Genomic DNA, 25,469 nt, shown 5'->3' with positions numbered 1-25,469 from the left:
ATAATTGACTCGGAAGGGATTTTCAAACACAATTCCCATTGGTCAATTGAAAGTTTCAAGAAGTTCAAACGCATTTCTACTTTTGGACGTCTTTGACCATTATCTTAAACTTTTCTTGATAATGGAGATTGTACTATGCAATACCCACGGTAACTGTGTTTATTTTTTGCATTGACATAGTCAAAGTGTTGCATTATCATAACGATTATATTGTTATTCGTGCCTGCTAAAACGAGATGCTTTTCTGAAACGTATGCTAGCTTGCTATTGTAGCCATCTAACGTTAGCACGTTGGGAACATGGCTCAATGGTGTTTTCTTCATCTCTTGAGGCCGAATATGATGCTAGCCACCTGCCTAATAATAATATTAACAGAATTGAGCCATCATATTAACCAATAGGGGTGATAACGTTAGTAAGGCAAGGACGTGTTTTACTGAATATGAACTCATGTTTTGATCTATTTGACTTGTATTTACACTAACCAGGCAGCACATGTATGCTGAAGACGGGAGTAAAAGAAGGGCCAAATAAGGGTAAAAGCTTCTACTTGTGCGGGGAGCGTCAACAGGGGTCTCCCTGCGATTTCACCAAAGTGGCAGGGTTGGTGGTTCTCTCATGTCAGTTCATTGACGCCTGTTTCTCTTTTCATGAAGAGCACTAGTTCTATCCTAACTGATATCTGACCGTGGCATTCTCAAAAGCCATCTAACAAAGTACAGGACTTATGCAATAGTCATTTACTGATATGACTGATCTGTTTTATGGCTTTCATTAGTATCCCGGCCTCACACTGCCTGCTTCATGAGGATTCTATGGTGGAACTCCAGACTCTCATCCACAGTCAGCAGCAGCAGGGCTACAGGTCTGTCTGTGTGCATGTGTGTGGATGCTTCCTCTAACTCTAGCTGTGGTTTGTGTTCAGGTGCATTATCATACTCTGTCTCACTCTCTTTTCTTCTTCTCAGGTTGTACTACCGGTGTGTTTTGGGGAAGAATGCAGGTCAGAGGTGGTGTGGCAATGTTCCCTGGACAGCGGTAAGCACCTCTAACTACTGGTAATGATGAACATACAGTATACATTGCCTAGTTCATAGCCTATTACTGTCATGGCAAGCACTCGTTGAATGTGTTTCAAAATGGCTGACTAGTGCTCCACCCCTGCAGCCAGAGGCAGAGAAACGCAACCCACTGTCTGACAGACAGCTGCATCCCTCCAGCCTGCCCCCAGAGAGAAATCCATTCAAGGCCCCAGGCAAGACTGACCAGACATCAGAGTGGAGGAGACTCCAAGATGGGGGGAGACTGGAGGGCAAAGGAAAGAATGAGAAAGGTGGAGAGAAGGAGAGGCTTCACAAGAGTGTAGGTAAAGAAAGCGAACATGGTCGAGGTATGGGGAAGGAGGAGGAGGAGAGGGGGATGTCAAGTCCCTCGGAGTCTTGGAGAGACAAACAGCTTCCAGCAGGGATGAAGATAAAGAAGAGGGTATCAGGTGAGGAGAATAAGGAAAGTTCTGAAACATCACCTGAGGAAAAGGAAAAGACTGCCAAGGAGACGAAAGACAAAAACAAGAACTCAAACAAAGACAGCCAGAGAGAGGCTGAGAAAAGCAAAAACTCTAGCCCGAAACCCCAGGATACAGAGGACCCACACAAAGCCTCAAAGGGTCGTCATGGATACTCCCCACGAGAGCCACCAACCAATAGCTTTAAAGAGTCTGGAAAGCATGCTGGGAAAAAGCCAAGCACAGAGAGGAAGAAGAGCAACCCCTCCGACCCAAATGGCACTACCTCTAAAGACGCCCAAGCACCTAAGAGCACAGAGAAGACCAAAACCCCAATCCCACAATCCGATAAACCAGCGCAGCGACTTTCCACTCCAACAACTGAACAGGATAAGGAGGCAGAGAAAAGGACTGCTTCATCATCACAGCAGAACCAGGACAAGTCCCATCGTGGGAACCAATTTGGAGAGTGGCGTTGTGATGAAGATGATGATGATGATGATGTCCAGTTTGTGTCAGTTCAGCCAGGTACACAGACGACGACTCCAGTACCAGTGCCCCTGGTCCAGAAAGCCCTGACATCCTTCCCAGGGTTCCAGCCTGCCTCTCAGGTCAAAGGTCAGCGGGAGGACCCCAGGGCCCTGCACAGCCAGCTCACCGCTCAGCTCAAACAGAAGAAGGTGAGGGACACCTGTGTGTGTGTGTGTGTGTGTGTGTGTGTGTGTGTGTGTGTGTGTGTGTGTGTGTGTGTGTGTGTGTGTGTGTGTGTGTGTGTGTGTGTGTGTGTGTGTGTGTGTGTGTGTGTGTGTGTGTGTGTGTGTCAGAATGTACACTGAAATAAATAGTTAAATATTAACTCTCCTTCCCTTTCTCAGGCCACTCTGTCGGTGGTGAATATGTCTGCTCTGCCCGATAAAGGGGAGAGGTTGAAGAGTCAGATCAAAGACCTGGAGGAGACTCTGGAGTCTCTCTGCCTCACCACTTCCACTGAGCCAGGTAAGACCCTAGCAGGATACTGGACTGTTTGGCTAACCACAACATTGCCTACTGTATGGTCATTGTAGGTACTTCAAGCACAGACTCAATTTAATGTTCTGTTTTTAGAGCCTCAGGGTGACGAAGGTAATGCCAAACCGAAGCCCACACCCAGCCAGTACAACCCATTTAGCTGCCCGGGAGGCACCGTCCTACTGCCCATTGCTCCTGCCCCCCTCCAGTACCAGGCCTCCACCAGCTCAATGGGGCTGCAGCTCAGCCAGGGATACACTCAGATGTATGGAGGTATGGAACAGGGCTACACACACACACACTTGCTATTCTTGTAACCTGCTCTAGTCAGATATTGTCGTATCTCTGTGATCACCGTCAGTAAATCTTCTGTCTTTCCCTGATTGTCCAGTGAACCCCCAGAGCCAAGCGTTCTATGGAGGCAGGATGACAGACAACCGTCTGCTAGCGGTGAAGAACGCCACATCTGAGGCCATTGACCACCTCCACAGCTCCCTGGAGTCCTGCCCCGACCCCGACGCTGAGGTTACGGACCCGAAAGGCATCAAGGCAAGACGACCTTGTACACTACTCAATGCCTCAACCCTTCTAAACCTCATATTGTACACACTGTTGTCTATGGGTATGGTACCCTAATCTACTGTGGTGTTGTGGTCGTTCTCATTCGTCAGGTGCCTCTACTGGCCCATCAGAGACGAGCCCTGGCCTGGCTGCTGTGGAGAGAGACCCAGAAACCCTGTGGAGGGATCCTGGGTAAGGTCAACCAGCCTGTCTGTGTAGTTGCTTTGATTGCAGCAGCCCCAGGGGTTTTGTAAGGAGTTGAATGGCCAGAGTATTTCAAAAACCTAAAGAAAATGCGTTAACAACATTTCTCCCCTAATCCTCAGCTGATGACATGGGCCTGGGGAAAACCCTCACCATGATCGCTCTCATTCTGGCCCAGAAGAAGAAGCAAAAGGAGGAGGAGGAGAAAGACACTATATTGGAAGGCTGGATCTCCAAAAATGGTAATATCAAATGGCAACTTCTCATGTAATTATTAACCTGTATTATGATATATTTGGTAATGTATGTGAACAATGTGTATATATATAATGTATTTAGTAACTTGTGTATGATATATTTGTTATACCCTGTATTGTGTTGCAGACTCTAGCCTGGTAGTGTCTCAGGGCACTTTGATCATCTGCCCTGCCTCTTTGGTTCATCACTGGAAGAAGGAGATCGAGAGACACGTCAAGAGCAGCCGACTCAGTATCTACCTGTACCACGGGCCCAACCGCCAGAAGAACGCCGAAGTGTAAGACACACACCTGAGTCATCTGTTTCCCTGAGTTTAACACACTTGTGTCACCTGAAAGACTGTCAAGTGTACAGGTTGCTTTTGACACACGTTTTATTTGTTTTCTATCTCCCGCTCTCTGATAGGCTGGCTGAGCATGATGTGGTGGTGACCACCTACAGCCTTGTCTCCAAGGAGATCCCAGTCCAGAAGGAGGATGCAGAGAAACCTAGCAAGGATACTAAGGATGTGGTAAGAATAAACACACAGAGATAAACAGTGTGTAATGTATTGATGGTGCTCATGATGCTACGACGTTGTCCCCTCGCTCCCTTTCCCCAGCCATCAGCCCTCCCTCCTCTGCTGCGGGTGGCCTGGGCCCGCATTGTGCTGGACGAGGCCCACAACATCAAGAATCCCAAGGTGCAGACCTCTTTGGCTGTGTGTAAGCTGAGGGCCAAGGCCAGGTGGGCTGTTACCGGGACCCCCATCCAGAACAACCTACTGGATATGTACGCCCTGCTCAAGTAAGTCCATCAATATCTTACTCTACCCTTATATTACACATATCATACCACATGTCCAGTAACAATACACCCCCTCCACAGAATCCTCTGGTAAAGTCTCTGCCTGTGTTTGTCAGGTTTCTGCGCTGCGCCCCATTTGATGAGTTCAAGCTTTGGAAAACCCAGGTAGACAACGGCTCTAAGAGAGGAGGAGAGAGACTTAACATTCTGACCAGAACTCTGCTGCTCCGACGCACCAAAGACCAGATGGACTCTACCGGAAAACCTCTGGTACATGACACACAGTCACACACATTAGCATATGTGGATTATGAGCTAACTTGATTTCCTTCCTCATTTTCCAGGTGAATCTGCCAGATCGGACCTGTGAGGTGCATCGCCTGAAGCTGTCTGAAGAGGAGCAGTCTGTTTACGATGTGGTGTTTGCACAGTCCAGGTAACAACTATGTCTGATTGGTATCTGAAACTTCTCTCTCTGGGTCTACGGCTTATGACACCTGGATGACCGATTCTTTAAACTTTTTCTCCTAGGTCCACTCTGCAGAACTATCTGAAGAGACATGAGGGAGACAATGGTAAAAAGGGAGACAACTCCAATCCCTTTGACAAGGGTAAGGGAGGTAAACTTTCTGTTTAAATGTATTTTTAATAATAATCTGTTTGAGTTCATGTGTCTTTTTCTCCAGAGGCATGTGAATTTGGACAGGATACTAATGTGAGACCTTAGTGTGTGTGTGCGTGTGTGTCCCCCAGTGGCTCGTGAGTTTGGCGTGTCCCAGGCGGACTCTGTGTCCTCCTCCCAGCAGACCCAGGGACCCACCAGCACTGTTCACATCCTGTCTCTATTGCTCCGACTCAGACAGAGCTGCTGCCATCCGTCTCTGTTGAAGAAGGTACAAACACACTTTTACCTTTTTTTATTTTTTTATTTAACCTTTTATTTAACTAGGTAAGTCAGTTAAGAACACATTCTTATTTACAATGATGGCCTACCCGAGCCATACCCTAACCCGGACGACGCTCAGCCAATTGTGCGCCGCCCTATGGGACTACCAATCACGGCCAGTTGTGATACAGCCTGAAATTGAACCAGGGTCTGTAGTGGGGCCTCTAGCACTGAGATGCAGTGCCTTAGACCGCTGCGCTACTCGGGAGCCAGACCTGTGGAGAGGGCCTGACCTGCGCTCCTCTCTTTTTTTTTTATCTCTGGGGTCTATGGAACAGGCATCTGTTTTGTTTTTACCTCCTGCTCTTCTCTGTGTGTCTTGCTCCACAGACTCTGGGTTAGTTTGGTCTGTCTTTACCTGGTGTTCTCTTTGTGTGTCTTCTTCAAAGACCCTGGATCCGTCTGAGCTGCAGGGGGATGGGATCTCTCTCTCCCTTGAGGAGCAGCTCAATGCCCTGTGCCTCTCCTCCGAGCCCTCGGGCCCTGACCACAAAGCCACTGTGTCCCTCAATGGGAGCCGATTCGCCTCCGATCTCTTCAAGGACACCCACGAGAGCACCAAGGTGACGTCAACTGCCCCCATGTATACTAAAATGTTTCTGTTTTATATGGCTATCCGGTGCATCTATATACTCTACTACCTGCTTGATTCTCTTAATGTTGTTGTTGTTTCAGATCGCTGCCATTCTCACAGAGCTGAAGGCGATCGGGCAGCAGAGTGAGGCTCAGAAAAGGTAATTCCACACACCTAAATGTAGCCCATTCAGACTACAAATGTTTGGTGTCATCTGGATGATGTAGTCCTGGCAGACAGATATAGAGGAGTTTGATAGACAACTAAAGTCCATGACAAATAAAGGATTATTGGTAATAGAAAATGTTTCCCTCATGGTAGGGTGGGGTATGCAAAATGGGTCAACTTTGAGCACCTCTATCTCCTGAATGTTTTGGCATTCGGGTTCAAAAAATCACTTTCTGACCACTTCTACCATGAGCAAACACGTCTGGAAGGCTTCGTTCAAATCTAAAGGGGTGCAGTCAGAAAGTGATTGAATGCATGTGTCGTTATGTTGCAGTTTGATTGTACAGTAATCATATATGATAATCATCCATTGTCTCTGTCAGTGTGATAGTGTCCCAGTGGACCAGCATGCTTCACATCGTGGCCGTTCACCTGAGGGGAATGGGCCTGAGCTTTGCTGTCATCGATGGCACTGTCAACCCCAAACGCCGCATGGACCTGGTCGAAGAGTTCAACACCAACCCTAAAGGACCACGGGTATCGTATGGACAACCGTGACCATAAAATAGTGATATGCGCTACCTACTTTCAGCTTTGGATACAGTGTAGGGGGTAGAGTTTAGACAAGGTGTTTTGTGTTTCTAGGTGATGCTTGTGTCTCTGTGTGCTGGAGGAGTGGGCATTAACCTGATTGGAGGGAATCACCTCTTCCTCATGGACATGCACTGGTGAGACCCACAACACACACACCCATCCACCACTACCATGTGAGTGTTCTTTATTGATTTATACTATGGTTCTGACAGGAACCCAGCTCTAGAGGACCAGGCTTGTGACCGCATCTACAGAGTGGGTCAGCACCGAGACGTCACCATCCACAGGTAAGAGCATGCTCGGGTGCAGAGATACTGTAGGAAAATCTCACTGACATATTTTGAGGTTGTGCCCTGTTGGATAAAGACATTGTATAAATCTGATTGCTGATGTGAGTGCTTACACATAGCATGTGTACCTATCCCTGCAGGTTTGTGTGTGAGGGCACAGTGGAGGATAAGATCTCCATTCTGCAGGAGAAGAAGAAGGATCTCGCACAGAAGGTGCTGTCAGGGACTGGAGCCTCCTTCACCAAGCTCTCCCTGGCTGACCTCAGGGTCATCTTTGGGGTCTGACGATCAGGAAGTAATGGTGGTGGGGGCAGCCAGACTGAGGACCAGGTAGTAGCGGGGCCAGCCATACTTAAACAATTATGTTTGCTGGATTTATGTTGTGTTGGTAAAGGCTTCACACTTGCTGTGTATGAATCTGGTTGATGAAAACCCCCTTTGCTCTTGTTGGTTACTGAGCACTACAGTACATTTTGGCACATAGTGTGGCTAATTTGAATGCTTTGCTGCTACATTTCTCCATATGGTCTTCTGGCAGGTTGCAGAGCCTCAGGCCTACTAGTTGTGTACTGTTGTATTTCCCATATCCAGCACTCTGTTTCACATGCTGTATTCCATGTGTTACGGCAATGACCTTGAGCTTCTCCTGGTCAGGTCACATGGTATTTTCATTGAATACACTAAGTGTAATTTATAAGACTGACTTATCTCTGCTGGGTCATGTTATTTCTAATCCTAATTACTTTCACCTCTTATGCTGTGTCTGTAAACTCTTAGTGTTTGATTATTAGGACTTCCTCAAGGCTGTTGGATGTTTTTTAATAAAATATTATTTATTACAGTTGATCAAACCGCTTATTCTGAGAATGAAAAGTTGCATGAATTCCATAAGAACAATCACTGCAATGGGTGAAAATATGTTTAGATTTCGAATTAACAAAGAAATATACATAAACAAAGTTGATGTTTATAACAGAAAGCATCCTAAATAATCCACCAGTGAAAATGACCCAGGGTCTTCATAAGTGGCTAAGAGAATAATTTAAAGTGGCAAATAGCAGATAATGACCCATCTGACCGTTGATAACCCAGTATTGTAATAAAGACAATACAATCAGTAATCATACAAATGTACAGCCAGATGTATTACAAAAGTGTGTGTTATGACTTGGGTTGTTTGTGAAAGTATTCTGGTTAAAACCATACACAGTTCAGAGTTTTTCAAACCTGAGATGATGGAATGATTGTCCCACTGAAAGAGAAAGTCCCTAAACCACCAGTCACATGGTTTCGAATAAAACTCAGGCATGTTAACTCAGACAAGTACATACAGGGGAGGGGTTATGGAGTAATGTTTAGCAACACTGTAAATATACACATTGTTCAAGCTAAAATGTTCAGTAGCATTAGGCTACAGGCAATATTAATCAATTTGCTGATGTTAAGCTGTGTAGATTCTTATGCTTAAAATTTTAGGATTTGCCTTTTTCTATGGAGGTTGTTGACAGATATTGCTAACGCTCAACCACCTTGCAAAACCAGTGGTTATTCACAACCAATCTCGTCCACTGGCAATAACATTTTGTAAGGAAACTTGACATGCTAATAATGTAATTTACTTTAATTGGTCAATGTGTCCTGTGCCAGAAATAAATATTCCTAATATACTCTGGGACAGTTGAGAAATAAATATTCCTAATATACTCTGGGACAGTTGAGAAATAAATATTCCTAATATACTCTGGGACAGTTGAGGGATGTGATGGAGCCCAAATGAATACAAGACTTCTAGCATCAAAAACAAAAAAACTTAAAAGCAATGAGGCTGATGCAACAGATCAGAACGTTTAGCTGAAAATGTTGATAAACTATCAAGACTATTTCTTCATATTATAAGCACAGCAATGTGCACAAGGCAGTAGGCTATTAGCACGAATGTTCCAAAATGCAATCAATTAGCGGGAAACACCATTCTCAAAAGGCTCTACACCGGTTGTAAAGCAGATTAATTTTAAGAAGTTATTTGGCCACTTTAGTTGTGATACAAACCTTAAAATATACAACTATGTGCTATGCTACATGAGGTGTGTGACTATAATTTTAAAAAGTTGCAAAACAAAGGCATGTGCTGTTTCTTGCCTTACTGCACAGGCTGGCCATCATTCACAAGTGAAAGGCTAATATTGTCACGCATCAGACTATTCTTAATTTGTATCTTGTCTTTGCATATAGGCCTACTCAGACCTGATGCCAGAACGAATCAGTTGTGTAATATTCATATGTGAATACATACCGAATTATAATTGGATGCATTTTACCGCCGTATCCTACTGTGCGGTGATTGGTTAAGACCACCCAGACGGTTAGGCCATGGTCAGTTGATCGTGGTTGGAGATAGGCGAACATACAGTTGTAGCTAGTTAATTAATAAAGAGTTATGTTAAGAAACATCCTGTAGTTCTGCGTTTTATTTTGTACAAAGCGTACAAAACAAGACATGGTGTCAGAGTAAATGGTCTTAAAATATGGATTTTTCTGGAGTTCCTTCACCTCGAATGGACTGGGAGTCTACAAACTTACCCGATGCATGGCGTAAGTACAAACAGCATGTGGAGCTAATGTTCACGGGTCCTCTGAAGGCAAGAGGAGAAGAGGAAAAGTGTTGCTACCTGCTCCTCTGGATCGGTGAAAAAGGGAGAGATATTTATAACACATGGACACTTAGAGGCTGAATCAAAGGTACTGAAAACATACTACGATCGTTTTGAAGCATATGTTGTGCCGAAGACTAATGCAATTTTCGCTAGGTACAAATTCCATGAGAAAGTACAGGGAGCTAGCGAGTCTTTTGAACCGTTTGTGACTGAGCTGCGTCTGCTTGTGAAAGACTGTGATTATGCAAACAAGGATGAGATGGTCAGGGACCGTATTGTATTTGGAATACACTCACCGCGAGTGAGAGAGAAACTTTTGAATGTTGGGTCTGAGCTAACGCTGGACAAAGCTATCGACATAGCCAGATCTCACGAGCTAGCACAGGCTCAGATGAAAACCATTTCGCGCCGCAGCACGAGCGCATCACGTGAACAAGCAGTGCACGCAGTCAGGCAGACATCAAAGCCCCCTCCGGTGCCCAGAGAGCGCGTTTCAGAACGGAGAGAGACATAACTCCAAAACAGAGCGACACAGACTCAAAACGCCCCAAAACATGTGGATATTGTGGATACAAAGTGCATGGCGAACAAGGATATTGCCCAGCTAAAGGAAAACAGTGTACTAAATGTGGTAAATGGAATCACTTTGCAAAAGTGTGCAGAGCTTACCGTGGAAAAACAGTACACACAGTGAGTGAAGATGAAATGTCAATCAAAGAGTCAAATGATGATGAACTGTTTATTGATTCAGTGACACAGAAAAGTCACATATCAGAGACAGAGCAAGCCTTTGCTGACATTGAGATAGGAACACAAGGAATAAAGCTAAAGTTCAAACTAGACACTGGTGCACAAGTAAACATTATTCCTCTGAATAAGTACTGCAGCTTGACATCTGAGTGCGAGCTACAGCCCACCATGCGCAGACTGACTGGTTATGGTGGTGAACAGCTCCCAGTAAAAGGCACATGTACTTTCAAATGCAAATACAAGGAAAGTGACATGATGTTGGACTTTTACGTTGTTGACACTAGAGCACCTGCAGTGCTAGGTCTTAAAGCATGTTTAGACATGGACCTCATCAAGCTAGTTTTATCAGTAACAGCACCAGTAGAGACAGAATATGTACTGGAGGAGTTTGCTGATGTCTTTACAGGAATAGGATTATTCCCAGGAGAATGTACCATTCACCTTGACCCAGACGCAACCCCTGTGGTCTACCCACCGAGAAAGATTCCCCTTGCTCTCCGTGCCCGTCTGAAGAAAGAGTTGGAGAGCATGGAGCAATCTGACATAGTCACCAAGGTTACAGAACCGACTGACTGGGTAAACGCGTTAGTGGTGGTGCAGAAATCACACACAGGCAAGCTCCGAGTATGCCTCGACCCAAGAGACTTGAACAAGGCTATCAAACGGCTCCATTACCCTTTACCGACGCTAGATGGTATCACGCACAAGCTAGCGGGAGCACACTACTTCAGTGTCATGGACGCTAGATCAGGCTACTGGGCTATCAAGCTCACAGAAGAGTCATCTAAGCTCACAACATTCAACACACCGTTTGGACGCTACAGGTTCCGTCGCCTGCCTTTTGGGATTATCTCAGCCCAAGACGAGTTTCAGCGAAAGATCGACGAAGTGTACGAAGGCCTCGACAGAGTTGTGGCAATTGTGGATGACATCCTTGTCTATGGTCGAACCAAAGAGGAGCACGACCGAAACCTCCGCGCGATGCTGCAAAGATCCTGCGAGAGAGGAGTCCGGCTCAACCCAGAGAAGAGCACAGTCGGCGCTACAGAGGTCAGCTACTATGGACATCTTCTCACAGCGAATGGAATCAAGCCAGATCCACAGAAGATCTCAGCCATAAAAGAAATGGAGCCACCAAAAGACCGTGCAGAGCTGGAAACAGTGCTTGGCATGGTCAACTACTTATCCAAGTTCGCAACCAGCCTCTCCAATGCTAATGCACCCCTGCGTCAACTGCTAAAGCAGTCCAGTGAGTTTCTCTGGGACAAGCAACACGACATTGCTTTCCAGAATGTGAAAGACTTGATCACGAGAGAACCAGGACCAATCCTTGCCTACTACGACCCCAACAAAGAGCTCAGACTCCAAGTGGACGCGTCGAAGTATGGACTAGGTGCAGTGCTACTGCAAGAAGGAAAGCCCATCGGCTACGCTTCCAAATCTCTCACAGACTGTGAAATCAACTACGCTCAAATCGAAAAGGAGCTCTATGCCATTCTGTTCGGATGTAAACGTTTCCATCAGTACGTATATGGACGACAAGTCATTGTGGAATCCGACCACAAGCCCCTTGAGTCAATCATGAGGAAACCACTAGCTGCAGCCCCGCCAAGGCTACAGAGAATGATCCTTCAACTACAAAAATACGACTTCACAATCACTCACCGTCCAGGCAAAGACATCCCTGTTGCAGACACACTCTCCAGGAAGTTTCTTACCTACAAGGACAGCAGCCTCAGTGAGGGCATGGACATGCAAGTGCACACTGTGTACAGCAACTTACCAGTTAGTGACACGAAACTGAAGGAGATCCAAGCAGAAACAGACAAGGACTCACAACTCACACAGCTGAGGAAAGTCATACAGGATGGATGGCCTGAGGAGAGGAGAAAATGCCCTCAGAGCGTCTCAGAATTCTGGAACCATCGTGATGAACTATCACAGATCAACGGAATCATTTTCAAAGGAGAGAAAATCATTATTCCTACCAGTCTCAGAGAAGAGATTTTGACAAAGATCCATGCTGGACACATGGGCATGGAAAAGTGCAAACAGAGAGCACGGGACATTTTGTTTTGGCCTGGAATGTGCAAACAAATAGAGGACATTGTTGGTAGATGCACCATCTGTCTTGAAAGATGCCCCTCAAACACCAAAGAGCCCATGTTACCTCACTGTATCCCAGACCGACTCTGGCAGGTCGTGGCAACCGATCTGTTCACCTGGAACAACGAGGACTACATCGTAACAGTGGACTACTACAGCAGATACTTCGAACTCGACAAGCTTCACAGCACCACATCTGCAGCTGTGATACACAAGCTGAAAGCAGCCTTTGCCAGGCATGGCATTGTAGAGACTTTAATATCTGACAATGGGCCCTGTTACAAATCAAATGAGTTTGAATCCTTCACAAAAGCATGGGAGTTCACACATGTCACCACAAGCCCACATTACCCTCAAAGTAATGGCCTTGCTGAAAAATCTGTGCAGATTGTTAAATCACTCATGGACAAAGCAAAAGCAGACAAGAGAGACCCCTACCTCAGTCTCCTTGAATACCGCAACACTCCAGTTGACAACTTCAAATCACCAGCCCAGCTGTTGATGAGCCGCAGACTTCGCTCAACCCTTCCCAGCACCAACCAGCAGCTGCAACCTGAGGTCGTCAGCTACAAGGAAATGCATGAAAAACGTGCACAGAGACAACAACAACAAAAGCGATACTACGGCAGGTCAGCTAGACCACTGCCACCACTGATCGACGGAGAGTCAGTTAGAATCCAGGAGCATGGCCTCTGGAAACCAGCAGTCGTCATCCACCCAGCTGACACTGAACGTTCATATCACGTCCGCACAGCAGAAGGAGCAGTGTACCGCCGCAATCGTCGTCACTTACTGAACACAAAAGAACAACACACTGATGAGATGAACTGTTCCCCTGAAAGAGAATGTGATGGACTAAACACACACACAGCACAACATACACCACACTTACCTGCAACACCACAAGAGCTGTTGACTGACACAGAAGCATGCTCAACATCATATCGCACAAGGTCAGGAAGAGAGGTCAAGCCCAGAGCTGTCCTCGACCTGTGAAATGTCAAAGGGTGTAGGCGGATCGCTGCCCTAAAAGAGTTCCAGACTGTAAACTTGTTATTGAAAGTTCACTTGACATGCTTTGGTATTGTATTTGTTTGAAATGTTAAGATGTCATTTCTACAGTGAAAGCTGAGTTGCTGAGAATCCCTTGTTTGAAAAGTAACAGTATGTTGGATCATTGTTTCAGAGTCTATGTTGATTCAGTTGGTGTATTATGCAATATAAATGGTTACTTACCTTTTGTTCAAACTACAGAGCATGTATTCAAAAGAAAAGCTTAGAATATGTAAAACATTTGTATTTTGTTTTAAAAGAAGGGGGATGTAATATTCATATGTGAATACATACCGAATTATAATTGGATGCATTTTACCGCCGTATCCTACTGTGCGGTGATTGGTTAAGACCACCCAGACGGTTAGGCCATGGTCAGTTGATCGTGGTTGGAGATAGGCGAACATGCAGTTGTAGCTAGTTAATTAATAAAGAGTTATGTTAAGAAACATCCTGTAGTTCTGCGTTTTATTATTTTGTACAAAGCGTACAAAACAAGACAAGTTGGAGGAGTATTTGAGGTGGGCCCGTTTCTTTCACAAGACGTCCTATGTGTTCACGCGCTTGCACGCATTTAGGCGGCTCATGAGTTTCAAGTTTGGGGAAGCTTACAATTTATCCTGCCATTTCTACCGATATTTATATATGCACATTTTCGTGGAAGTTTAATTTCAATAATAACGTTTTCGTTTCTCTAAATCATTGTCCTGTGGTTAATCATAAAAATCTGAAGTAAAATGATACAAATCTAAAAGTTCAAATTCAACTATGGCAGAGCACTAGCCCCTCGCGCTAGCTTGCGACTCAACGTCTTGTAATGAAACAGCAGGGAGCAGGTCTCGAACCCTTGACCTTCTAGCCCGAAGTCCAGCGCGCTATCGTCTGTGCCGCAAAAGCATGCTGGAGCGGCAGAGTCGATATCCACGCTTATAAACCCAGGGTCGTTACACTAGACACCAGTGTAATGAAACTGGCAGAGAGCAGGTCTCGAACCCTCAACCTTCTAGCCCGAAGTCCAGCGCGCTATCGACTGTGCCGCTCCAGCATGCTGGAGCGGCAGAGTCGATATCCACGCTTATAAACCCAAGGTCGTTACAGTCTTATAGGAACATGCTCACCGGCCAAGCATACGCACTGTCGTGGATGCAAGGTCCGATCCCACTTCTGACACCAATGTAATGAAACAGGGAGGGAGCAGGTCTCGAACCCTTGACCTTCTAGCCCGAAGTCCAGCGCGCTATCGACTGTGCCGCAAAAGCATGCTCAAGCGGCAGAGTCGATATCCGCGCTTATAAACCCAGGGTCGTTACAAACATTTGAAATTATACTCGAGACACATTATCTTCAAACATATTTTAGACACTTTTCACTGACAGCTGCCACACAATCAGCTAGACCTAAAAAAAAATAAAAAAAAATAAGCTAATGATTCTCTGTGGCTAAGTCATACTCCCTGGTGATGTATTTTGAAATATTTTATTTAGACAGGAACATCTATTTACTTTAGGGCAATCCACCTGCATCCTAACAGTTCACTGCGTTTCAAACTCATAAAAAAACACCCTCCTCCACTTACCCTCGCCTTATGCCTTTGGGGGAATCCAGCCATTTTTGTCGTCTGTCCAAATGATTAGCCAAGCAAGGGAAGTCGGCAACGTATGCACCTCAGCCCTGGTTTTTGAACGAGTTTGCGAGAGTACAATTATGTTAACTCCCCAGAAAGTGTGCTACTAATGTACATGACGGCTCAAACACTTATCATAAAAGTAATTCTGCTGTTGTTTGGTTAACTTTAGGAAATGTTCGCTTGCACATACTATCCCTTACATCACTCTTATACTTCGTACATTTCGATTTACCTGATATAGTCGGATGGCTAACATTCGATGTCTGCGGATTCGTTGTCTTCTAGCCAAGATATGAAATGCGATCAGAATTGACTGTAGCGCATATAAGACACATGCAACAGCTACCAGTTGTTCCATGAAGAATGAAGGACACATTTTCGGGTGAGAGCGTCCATTTCAAATTAATTCATCCTTCAACTCATCAGTGGTCATGATACGTCACCAGAAGAGTCCACTAAATGTGAGGGTTCAGTGGAGAGGGTGTGTCTTAAGTGTTTGGAATGCAGGCATTCCTTAACAATTCGTAAGAAGCTGAAACCAGATATCAGTAGGCTATTTAATGACGAGATGCCTTTGCCCTAACAATGGGAGTCTGTCCCAAAGGCGAGAAGGCAGGCTGCGACAAGTTTAGGTCTGAATATTATTCCAATAGAAACTCATTGGGCTTATAATGGACAGATTTTGGCGATAGTGAGCCTTCTCGCTTCGCCTCTTCCTCTCTGATGAAACTACTATATATTACAAGAGAAAGCACCCGAGCTAAGTTATTTTTCTTGCGCAAAATGATAATTATCTGGCTAATACCGGGGCCCAAAGAAAAAAATTGGACCGGTGAGGGGGTCTCAAGTTTTTTTTTTTAAATGGGACGGTGTGTTAGAAATGCCAAGTCCAATTTCTGGTCCCGGTCCGCCGCTGTTTACCATTCAGATAATTCTGTGCCAAAATAAATGAAACACAACCAAAACGAACTGCAAATGCATCCAACAAGTTTCTAGAGTCACACGCTTGATATAGTCATTGCGTGCTAAGAATATGGGATCAAATACTACACTTTTGACTACTTTCTAAATACACATTGATAAGAACTAATAATAATATCACATTGACCATTTCCTTCCTTCGAAATGGTATGATTGTGAAACAATCTTCTTTTCTAGCCGTTTTTTTAACTAGGCAAGTCAGTTATGAACAAATTCTTATTTTCAATGATGGCCTAGTCAGTTATGAACAAATTCTTATTTTCAATGACAGCCTAGGAACAGTGGGTTAACTGCCTTGTTCAGGGGCAGAACAACAGATTTTTACCTTGTCAGCTTGGGGATTTGATCTTGCAACCTTTTAGTTACTAGTCCAACGCTCTAACCACTAGGCTACCTGCCATTGTCTGGTGAGTGGTGGATTGAGTCAGAAATGCTGTGAATGTCTGCTTGAGAGAAATGCCAGCCTCCAGAGTGTTGTTCTGATACTTTTAATCTGAAACTTTATATAAAAAGCGCATTCAATGTAAATTGTCCAGTGGCGATTTTTATTAAATGTTCAGCAGTCTAATGGCTTGGGGTTAGAAGCTGTTGAGGAGCCTTTTGGTCCTAGACTTGGCGCTCCGGTACCGCTTGCCGTGCAGTAGCAGAGAAAACAGTCTATAACTTGGGTGATTGGAGTCTGTGACAATTTTATGGTCTTTCCTCTGACACACATTTTTATTAAATGTTCAGCAGTCTAATGGCTTGGGGTAAGAAGCTGTTGAGGAGCCTTTTGGTCCTAGACTTGGCGCTCCGGTACCGCTTGCCGTGCAGTAGCAGAGAAAACAGTCTATAACTTGGGTGACTGGAGTCTCTGACAATTTTATGGGCTTTCCTCTGACACAGCCTATTATTTAGGTCCTGGATATCAGGAAGCTTGGCCCCCCAGTGATGTACTGGGCCGTTCGCTCTACTCTCTATAGCGCCTTAAGGTCAGATGCCGAGCAGTTGCCATACCAGGCAGTGATTCAACCGGTCAGGATGCTCTCAATGGTGCAGCTGTAGAACCTTTTGAGGATATGGGGACCCATGCCAAATCTTTTCAGTATCTTGAAGGGGAAAAGGTTTTGTCGTGCCCTCTTCACGACTGTCTTGGTATGTTTGGAGCATGATAGTTCGTTGGCGATGTGGACACCAAGGGTCTTGAAAGTCTCAACCTACTCCACTACAGCTCCACTACAGTTCCATAGCAGATATTAAAACATTATGAAATCCAACATTTATTGCCGCTACAATTGAAGAAATAAACCGTAGCTTTGCTCTCAAAGTCCCAATGCTACGGCCCTTGATTTCTCAAAGTTTCACCTCCAAGTAGCCTAATGCCTAAAAGGCACCCTGCCTGAAACTGGTACTACTACAGTTACTGTCTCTGTAGTCCTGGCAAACTGCACTTTTTACCGGTAATATGCATAGCGCTTCATAATTATCTGAACTGGAATAAACTGTGCCTTATACAGATTTCAATGCCTTGCTCTAAACCTCAACAGGGGGCTTGAAATTATATTGATTTGGATGTTTCAGGAAACAATTTACACGAGCTATGACATGAGAAATGCGTGTGTTCCATGTGGACCAACAAGCACATCACAAGAGAACAACTGTGTTACTATGCCTGGTGTTAGCTTTACATCTGGTTGAATGCACAGTAGGCATGTCAGTGGTGAATCACTGCAAGTACACATGATGATCAAAAACTTCTACTTTGATCAGTGCTTATAACCTCTCCCAGCATGTCTACCTTATCATGTTCTGTCAGCTGTACAAAGGTGAGATCCTTGTTTGGATACATTAATGTGAAGACACTATACAGATCATTCCTTTCTTTCCTTGCTATGACAAACATCTGTTTAGGGGGCAGGCAAATGATGTCTGAGCTCACTGCAAATTCAACACTGGTCAAATCCTTATTCTCACTCTGATCAATGGCATGTAAGTACTTGGTAGCATCAGGACCTACAGTTGAAGTCGGAAGTTTACATACACTTAAGTTGGAGTCATTAAAACTCGTTTTTCAACCACTGCACAAATTTATTGTTAACAAACTATAGTTTTGGCAAGTCGGTTAGGACATCTACTTTGTGCATGACACAAGTCATTGTTCTAACAATTGTTTACAGACAGATTATTTCACAAATAATTCACTATCACAATTCCAGTGGGTCAGAAGTTTACATACACTAAGTTGACTGTGCCATTAAACAGCTTGGAAAATTCCCGAAAATTATGTCATGGCTTTAGAAGCTTCTGATAGGCTAGTTGACATAATTTGAGTCAATTGGAGGTGTACCTGTGGATGTATTTCAAGGCCTACCTTCAAACTCAGTGCCTCTTTGCTTGACATCATGGGAAAATCAAAAGAAATCAGCCAAGACCTCAGAAAAAAATTGTAGACCTCCACAAGTCTGGTTCATCCTTGGGAGCAATTTCCAAACGCCTGAAGGTACCACGTTCATCTGTACAAACAACAGTACGCAAGTATAAACACCATGGGACCACGCAGCCGTCATACCGCTCAGGAAGGAGACGCATTCTGTGTCCAAGACATGAACGTACTTTGGTGCGAAAAATGCAAATCAATCCCAGAACAACAGCAAAGGACCTTGTGAAGATACTGGAGGAAACAGGTACAAAAGTATCTATATCCACAGTAAAACAAGTCCTATATTGGCATAACCTGAAAGGCCACTCAGCAAGGAAGAAGCCACTGCTCCAAAACTGCCATAAAAAAAAGACAGACTTTGCAACTGCACATGGGGACAAAGATTGTACTTTTTGGAGAAATGTCCTCTGGTCTGATGAAACAAAAATAGAACTGTTTGGCCATGATGACCATCGTTATGTTTGGAGGAAAAAGGGGGAGGCTTGCAAGCCGAAGCACACCATCCCAACCGTGAAGCACGGGGGTGGCAGCATCATGTTGTGGGGGTGCTTTGCTGCAGGAGGGACTGGTGCATTTCACAAAATAGATGGCATCATGAGGGAGGGAAATTATGTGGATATATTGAAGCAACATCTCAAGACATCAGTCAGGAAGTTAAACTTGGTCACAAATGGGTCTTCCAAATGGACAATGACCCCAATCATACTTCCAAAGTTGTGGCAAAATGGCTTAAGGACAACAAAGTCAAGGTATTGGAGTGGCCATCACAAAGCCTTGACCTCAAGCCTATGGAAAATCTGTGGGCAGAACTTAAAAAGTGTGTGTGAGCAAGGAGGCCTACAAACCTGACTCAGTTACACCAGCTCTGTCAGAAGGAATGGGCCAAAATTCACCCAACTTATTGTGGAAGGCTACCCAAAACGTTTGACCCAAGTTAAACAATTTAAAGGCAATGCTACCAAAATGTAAATTATTGTATGTAAACTTCTGACCCACTGGGAATGTGATGAAAGAAATAAAAGCTGAAATAAATCCTTCTCTCTACTATAATTCTGACATTTCATATTCTTAAAATAAAGTGGTGATCCTAACTGACCTAAGACAGGGAATCTTTACTAGGATTAAATGTCAGGAATTGTGAAAACTGAGTTTAAATGTATTTGGCTATGGTGTATGTAAACTGTACATGTATGTCATCTCTCATGACCGCCTGGCCAGCATGCTCTCAACTTCTTGCGCACTGAGACTGAGATGCTGTGATTGTTGGTCTTCTGTTTACCTATGAAACCATTTTCTCGCTCTAATGGAAAGCACCAAAAACTATATACTGGACCATAGTTCAAGACACATTTCTTCAAGTGGCTATGGATATGCATATTTGGTGTGCAATACTGTTTTCCATAGAACATTGCAAAGCTCTCACAGAATTGTTGCGAATGGCGATGAGCCTCTCCAACTAGCTCCATTGTGATACATCTTGTACATAAGATGTGACAGGTTTTGACAAAATGGGTCCAGCAATCATAATAGTCCCTTAAGAGTGAATAAGGACTAAACGCATGTCAAATTGTTCCATTCTTGTGCATTGAAATTAGAAAAACATGATGAGATTTTAGCGGGTAGTTGGCCTATGTCTGTACGTGCTTTCAGTGCATCAACTTTAAGCTGAATATTTCATCATCCACCGCAGCAATAGTCTTCCAGATGGTAGAAAGGTGTTTTGCTGTCACAGTAAAAGATTGTGCATAGGGCCCACCAAAGCCATGACTATGGGCATGAAATATGGCTATTTAAATAGCTTAGAGAATCTGGCCTCAGTTTGTCTCTGTTCTCCTCTGTCTTGGTCTTCACCTGTGTCCACATACTCCCTTGCATTTTTTAACTTCATTCTGACGTTGTCCATCCAGTCCATGATGGAGTAATCTGCTTTTTCACCCCATTTCCAGGGAAATGTCTGTAAGCATTTGTTGCAGCTTGACCTGGATCTGTGTTGTTTAACATATAAATAGATGGTGGTGAAATCCCAAGTAGGCAACATGAAAGTTAAAAACATCACACTAACAAAAAAGTTTTCAAAAAAAGTTAAGAAATGAATGACATTGAAAATGAACAGGGGCCTGAAAAGCACACCAATAAAATAGAAAACTTTATAAATTGTTATAATATATCCCTATTACACTTGTAGTTGGACAATAGGCTGCTGGGGGATGAGATTATGAATGCTTTTAAAGAGACACGTGACTCTGTAATATTAAACACACACATACTATGTTCATCCTGCCAAAAATAACTCCTGGGTCTGTTCTTGCTGCAATGGCAATTCCTCTGGAAAAGTGGCTGTGTCTTGCTGTTCAACTCTCCATTGATGAGTGAATTTATCATAGAACTTAGCTCAGAGTTTATAGTTCACGGTCTTTCCCAAAAGTCTATGGCAGTGGCCACACTTTCATGGGCCAAATCCTGGGTTTGAGATAATTTGCCTTGCGCTTAGACATGATAGTGACACTAAATATATTCTTACAGCCAATAGTCAATAAATAATATGTGAGGCAGAGATTCTATAGAATGACCGATATAGTGTTCCACCCGTGTGGATTCTGGTGCATATAACCATTACTAATACACCACACTGACTCCTCAGATGCAAGTGCAAATCGGTATTGAACTGAGAGAGAGGCATAAGTCGTCGGACGCCCCAGACAGAGAGCAAAGGAACGGGACATAAAAAAGCAAAGGCGTCTCCAGAGACATATTATTTTATAAATGTAAACCAATCCATACATTTTTCAATACAGTACTGACTTTTGAAAAGTTGAGACTTGTTCCACAGATTTTAGTGTGTGCTTTCTTAGCTTTGCGATTCCAGTGTTGTTTACTGGCCAGAATAACATAAGTGCCAAGTACGTTTATGTAGGGAAAAAGCGCTGTCAGAATGAAAAACGAAGCAACCGTCCACTTCCACCACAGCCCTACCCAGTATATCTGCAATACACCACGGACACTCACCTAGACTATTTTCACTGACTCTTCACACCTGCTTCCCAAGATTATTTTTGCACCGACTCCCACTCACTCACCCACCACACACACAATTACCCTCTTCTTTGTACTACTTTTTATTATTGTTTTGATAAATGTCTTGATAGTGTATTTGTTTTATAAATGTGTATTGGACTGTTGTGGAGACGTTGCAATTTTTTTGTTATTTCATTACTTATTTGGCAATACATGTTTTACTTGTGTCTTATGTTGTACATTATTCTTATATATATATATATATATAAACATTTTCATTAGAGATATTGGATTTTATAATTTGTTTGACTTTTGAACATTCTTTTTTGGTGGCGTGGGGGGGCAACACAGTGCAATTGTATTTTTGGGGGTAGCCTATTTAATGTAACTTATGTCATTACTTCTTTTTGGAAGGGGGTTTGGGATTAGAGATGTTGTATTTTATAATTAGACGTTTTGAACAATTGTGCTTCTTTTTGACAAATAAAAGCATGTTTATATAGTAAGCACTTGGCCTTTCCTTGATTTGGTGACAGAATTAGCACCCATGTTACTTGGGCAGGTGGGACGCTACCATCCCACCCACGGTTCACACTATTCAACAGCCAGTGAAAAATCAGAGCGCCAAATTCAAAATGTCATAATTCAAAGTTCTAAAACATACAACTATTTTACACCATTTTAAAGGTACACTTCTCCTTAATGTAACCACAATGTCCGACTTCAAAAAGGCTTTACGACGAAAGCATAAAGTTAAATTATGTTAGGACAGGTACAACACAAGAAAAACCACACAGCCATTTTCCAAGCAGGAGAGGGGTCACAAATACCAGAAATTCAGCTAAAATTAAGCACTAACCTTTGACGATCTTCATCAGATGACACTCCCAGGACTCAATGTTAGACAATACATGTATGTTTTGTTCGATAAAGTTCATATTTATATCCAAAAACAGCATTTTACATTGGCGCGTGATGTTCAGAAAATATTTTGCTTCCAATACTGCCAGTGAATCAGCACAACAATTTACAAAATACTCATCATAAACGTTGATAAAATATTAAATTGTTATTCAAAGAATTATAGATAACCATCTCCTTTATGCAACCGCTGTGACAGATTTCAAAAAAGCTTCACGGGGAAAGCCCACTTTGCAATAATCTGAGTACGGCGCTCAGAAACATACACCAGGCAATACAGATACCCGCCATTTTGGAGTCATCTAAAGTCATAAATAGCATTATAAATATTCACTTACCTTTGATGATCTTCATCAGAAGGCACTTCCAGGAATCCCAGGTCCACAATAAATATTGTTTTGTTCGATAAAGTCCATAATTTATGTCCAAATACCTCCTTGTTGTTTGCACGTTCAGTAAGCTACTCCAAATGTAGGAACCACGCCCAAAATTTCACGACAAAGTTTAAAAAAAGTTATATTTACGTTCATTGAAACATGTCAAACGTTGTATAGTATCAATCTTTAGGGCCTTTTTAACATAAAACTTCAATAATTGTCCAACCGGACGATTCCAATGTCTTGAAAAACGTTTTGGAACACAGCTACCTCATCACGTGAACGTGCGCCAGAAAACTCATGTCATTTTCTGAGTCACCAACTTCCCGGCCTTCTTGTTCGCTCTCTGTTCACTGCAAAAGCCTGAAACTAGGTTCTAAAGACTGTTGACATCTAGTGGAAGCCTTAGGAAGTGCAAAATGAACCCTAAGTCACTGTGTGTTAGATAGGCAATGACTTGAAAAGACGACAAGCACCAGATTTCCCACTTCCTGGTTGGATTTTTCTCAGGTTTATGCCTGCCATATGAGTTCTGTTATCTGCCACCTCCCTCATGACCTGGTAAAATAGACTGACACTCGATATGTTATTGGCAGAAAAGGGCGGTGTAGGAAAATGATTGGGTTTCATTGCTGCACGTACATTCCTGATGAGTACCAGTGTTATAGATACAAGAATTGCACCGAGAACTTAGATGATTTTAAGGGTTGAAAGGTAATCGTTAATGTGACTGACTTAGGTTTAGAAGTACAGGAGAAAATTCAACCTCACAGCACCTATAACTGATGTAGGGTGGGCTAGTACCAGCAAAGGACGCATACGACAGAAATTACCAAAAAGGGTGGTTAGGAACTTGCTTTACCACTACATTATTTTGGTGGTTGACAATAAATACAAATTTGGATTGGATTAAAAGACAAACACCTGGCTCTGCCCATGTGTCAATATTACCGCATATCTAAACACTGTCTTTGGTAAGATTAGTCAATTATCCTTATGTCAGACCTTATCTTGTAGGATTGCCCCTTTCATTTTCCACATGTCCAATTCTTCCTGGGGCGTTCGTTCTTGGCTATCCTGTAATAATTCTCTGTCAAGTGTCTTATCTTCTTTAAGATGTATCTGTGCTGCTTTGTATGGTTATAAATGCCTATGTGCTTGTCTGTGTAAATAGTAATCTTTCTCTCCTTTCTTATTTCGCAGGCTCTAGTCAATGCTACTATTTCAGCCTGCTGTGCCGAATAATTTCTGGGCAATGGTTCAGTGTCTAACACCTTAGTTCCTGAAACCAACTAAGCTTTCATTCCCCTTTTAGTTAGGATAACAACTACTTTCAACAAAATCATCATATCTCTTTCTAGCGAATTTACTAAACATAAACTTTAAATAAAAACTAAAATACCTGCCTCTCCTCCTAACTTTTCATATTTTAATTTAAACCAATAGAGCCGATAGTCTCTCCATGAATTAATATCCTAAAGCTAAGCGAACCAAATTCTCTTCCCCTTTTATTCTTATTCTGTATTTTCTGCCTGTCAAGGTATTATTTCTGTCCCCCATTTCTCGGGAGAGCCTTACACTCTGCCATCTAATCCTGTTTATAATTTAACTACCGTAATTTCCGGACTATTGAGCGCACCTGAATATAAACCGCACCCACTGAATTTAAAAAAATAAAAATAAATAAGCCGCACATGTCTATAAGCCGCAGGTGCCTAACGGTACATTGAAACAAATTAACTTTACACAGGCTTTAACGAAACACGGCTTGTAACAAAAATAAATAGGCTTTAACGAAACACGGCTTGTAACAAAAATAAATAGGCTTTAACGAAACACGGCTTGTAACAAAAATAAATAGGCTTTAACGAAACACGGCTTGTAACAAAAAATAAATAGGCTTTAACGAAACACGGCTTGTAACAAAAAATAAATAGGCTTTAACGAAACACGGCTTGTCATCGACTCATTAAGACCAAGCTCCCGTGCAGCAGCTCTATTTCCTTTTCCAACAGCCAGATCAATCGCCTTCAACTTGAAGGCTGCATCATATGCATTTCTCCGTGTCTTTGCCATGATGAGGGTGACAAAATGACTACCGTAATCAGAATGGTGGGAAGTTTGAGAGCGCTCGATTTAATCTAAACAGTAAACAAAAAAGTTGTTTGACCTTAACCCGTTCAGCAATTTCATTGGTCTAATGAAAGCTTCATGCCGCCAAAAAACTGAGCACGTCACAGAATGTGTTTTTTTGGAGCAAAAAAATTTCAAAGCGGGAAAAATCCATATATTAGCCGCGTCATTGTTTAAGCCGCGAAGTTCAAAGCCTGGGAAAAAAGTTGCGGCTTATAGTCCGGAAATTACGGTATGCTGGTCTCCACTCAGTAACTGTTACCTAACCCTTCTGTGTCACTTCTATCTTTTCTTCCTGGTCCCCCTCCTCTCTTCCTACTACTCCCAAACCATCAAGGTCCCAGCAGTGCGGGGGAGGACTTCTCCGTCTGCCCTTCCTGCTATCTGTCTGTCGCTCTTTCTCATAACAGTCAGTGTCAAATATTGGTTCTGTTTCCACCTATTGACCAGCTGTCTCACTGTCTCCCTGTTGGCACTCCTGGATTTTAGAAAAATCAACATGTCTATGGTAGTAATTTCAAGATTAATGCATAGTTAAGT

The 25,469-nt window shown here is 43.3% G+C and overlaps 1 protein-coding gene across 4 annotated transcripts; it reads left to right on the top strand.

Moving 5' to 3' along the window:
- Nucleotides 1-33: 33 nt before the first annotated feature.
- ttf2 (transcription termination factor, RNA polymerase II) lies at nucleotides 34-7,737 on the top strand. Of its 4 annotated transcripts, none has more exons than XM_014174076.3 (23): nucleotides 34-149; nucleotides 489-603; nucleotides 779-865; nucleotides 969-1,038; nucleotides 1,168-2,184; nucleotides 2,380-2,500; nucleotides 2,609-2,785; nucleotides 2,904-3,061; nucleotides 3,184-3,265; nucleotides 3,400-3,519; nucleotides 3,662-3,812; nucleotides 3,941-4,046; nucleotides 4,137-4,321; nucleotides 4,438-4,591; nucleotides 4,666-4,757; nucleotides 4,853-4,941; nucleotides 5,075-5,214; nucleotides 5,657-5,830; nucleotides 5,943-6,001; nucleotides 6,393-6,546; nucleotides 6,655-6,737; nucleotides 6,816-6,890; nucleotides 7,034-7,737. In XM_014174076.3, the coding sequence occupies exons 1-23, from the start codon at nucleotides 122-124 to the stop codon at nucleotides 7,176-7,178; spliced, it is 3,582 nt and encodes a 1,193-aa protein (XP_014029551.3). In that variant the 5' UTR covers nucleotides 34-121; the 3' UTR covers nucleotides 7,179-7,737. The 4 variants fall into 4 exon arrangements, with proteins under 4 accessions (XP_014029551.3, XP_014029554.3, XP_014029552.3 ...); XM_014174079.3 differs by having other exon boundaries at nucleotides 43-149; nucleotides 4,853-4,896; XM_014174077.3 differs by having other exon boundaries at nucleotides 43-149; nucleotides 4,853-4,932.
- The last annotated feature ends 17,732 nt before the right edge of the window (nucleotides 7,738-25,469 follow it).

This window comes from Salmo salar, chromosome 25 (genome assembly GCF_965601325.2).
Source record: "Salmo salar chromosome 25, fSalSal1, whole genome shotgun sequence".
NCBI classification, from domain to species: Eukaryota; Metazoa; Chordata; class Actinopteri; order Salmoniformes; family Salmonidae; genus Salmo; species Salmo salar.
This window is presented reverse-complemented; position numbering and strand designations above follow the sequence as displayed.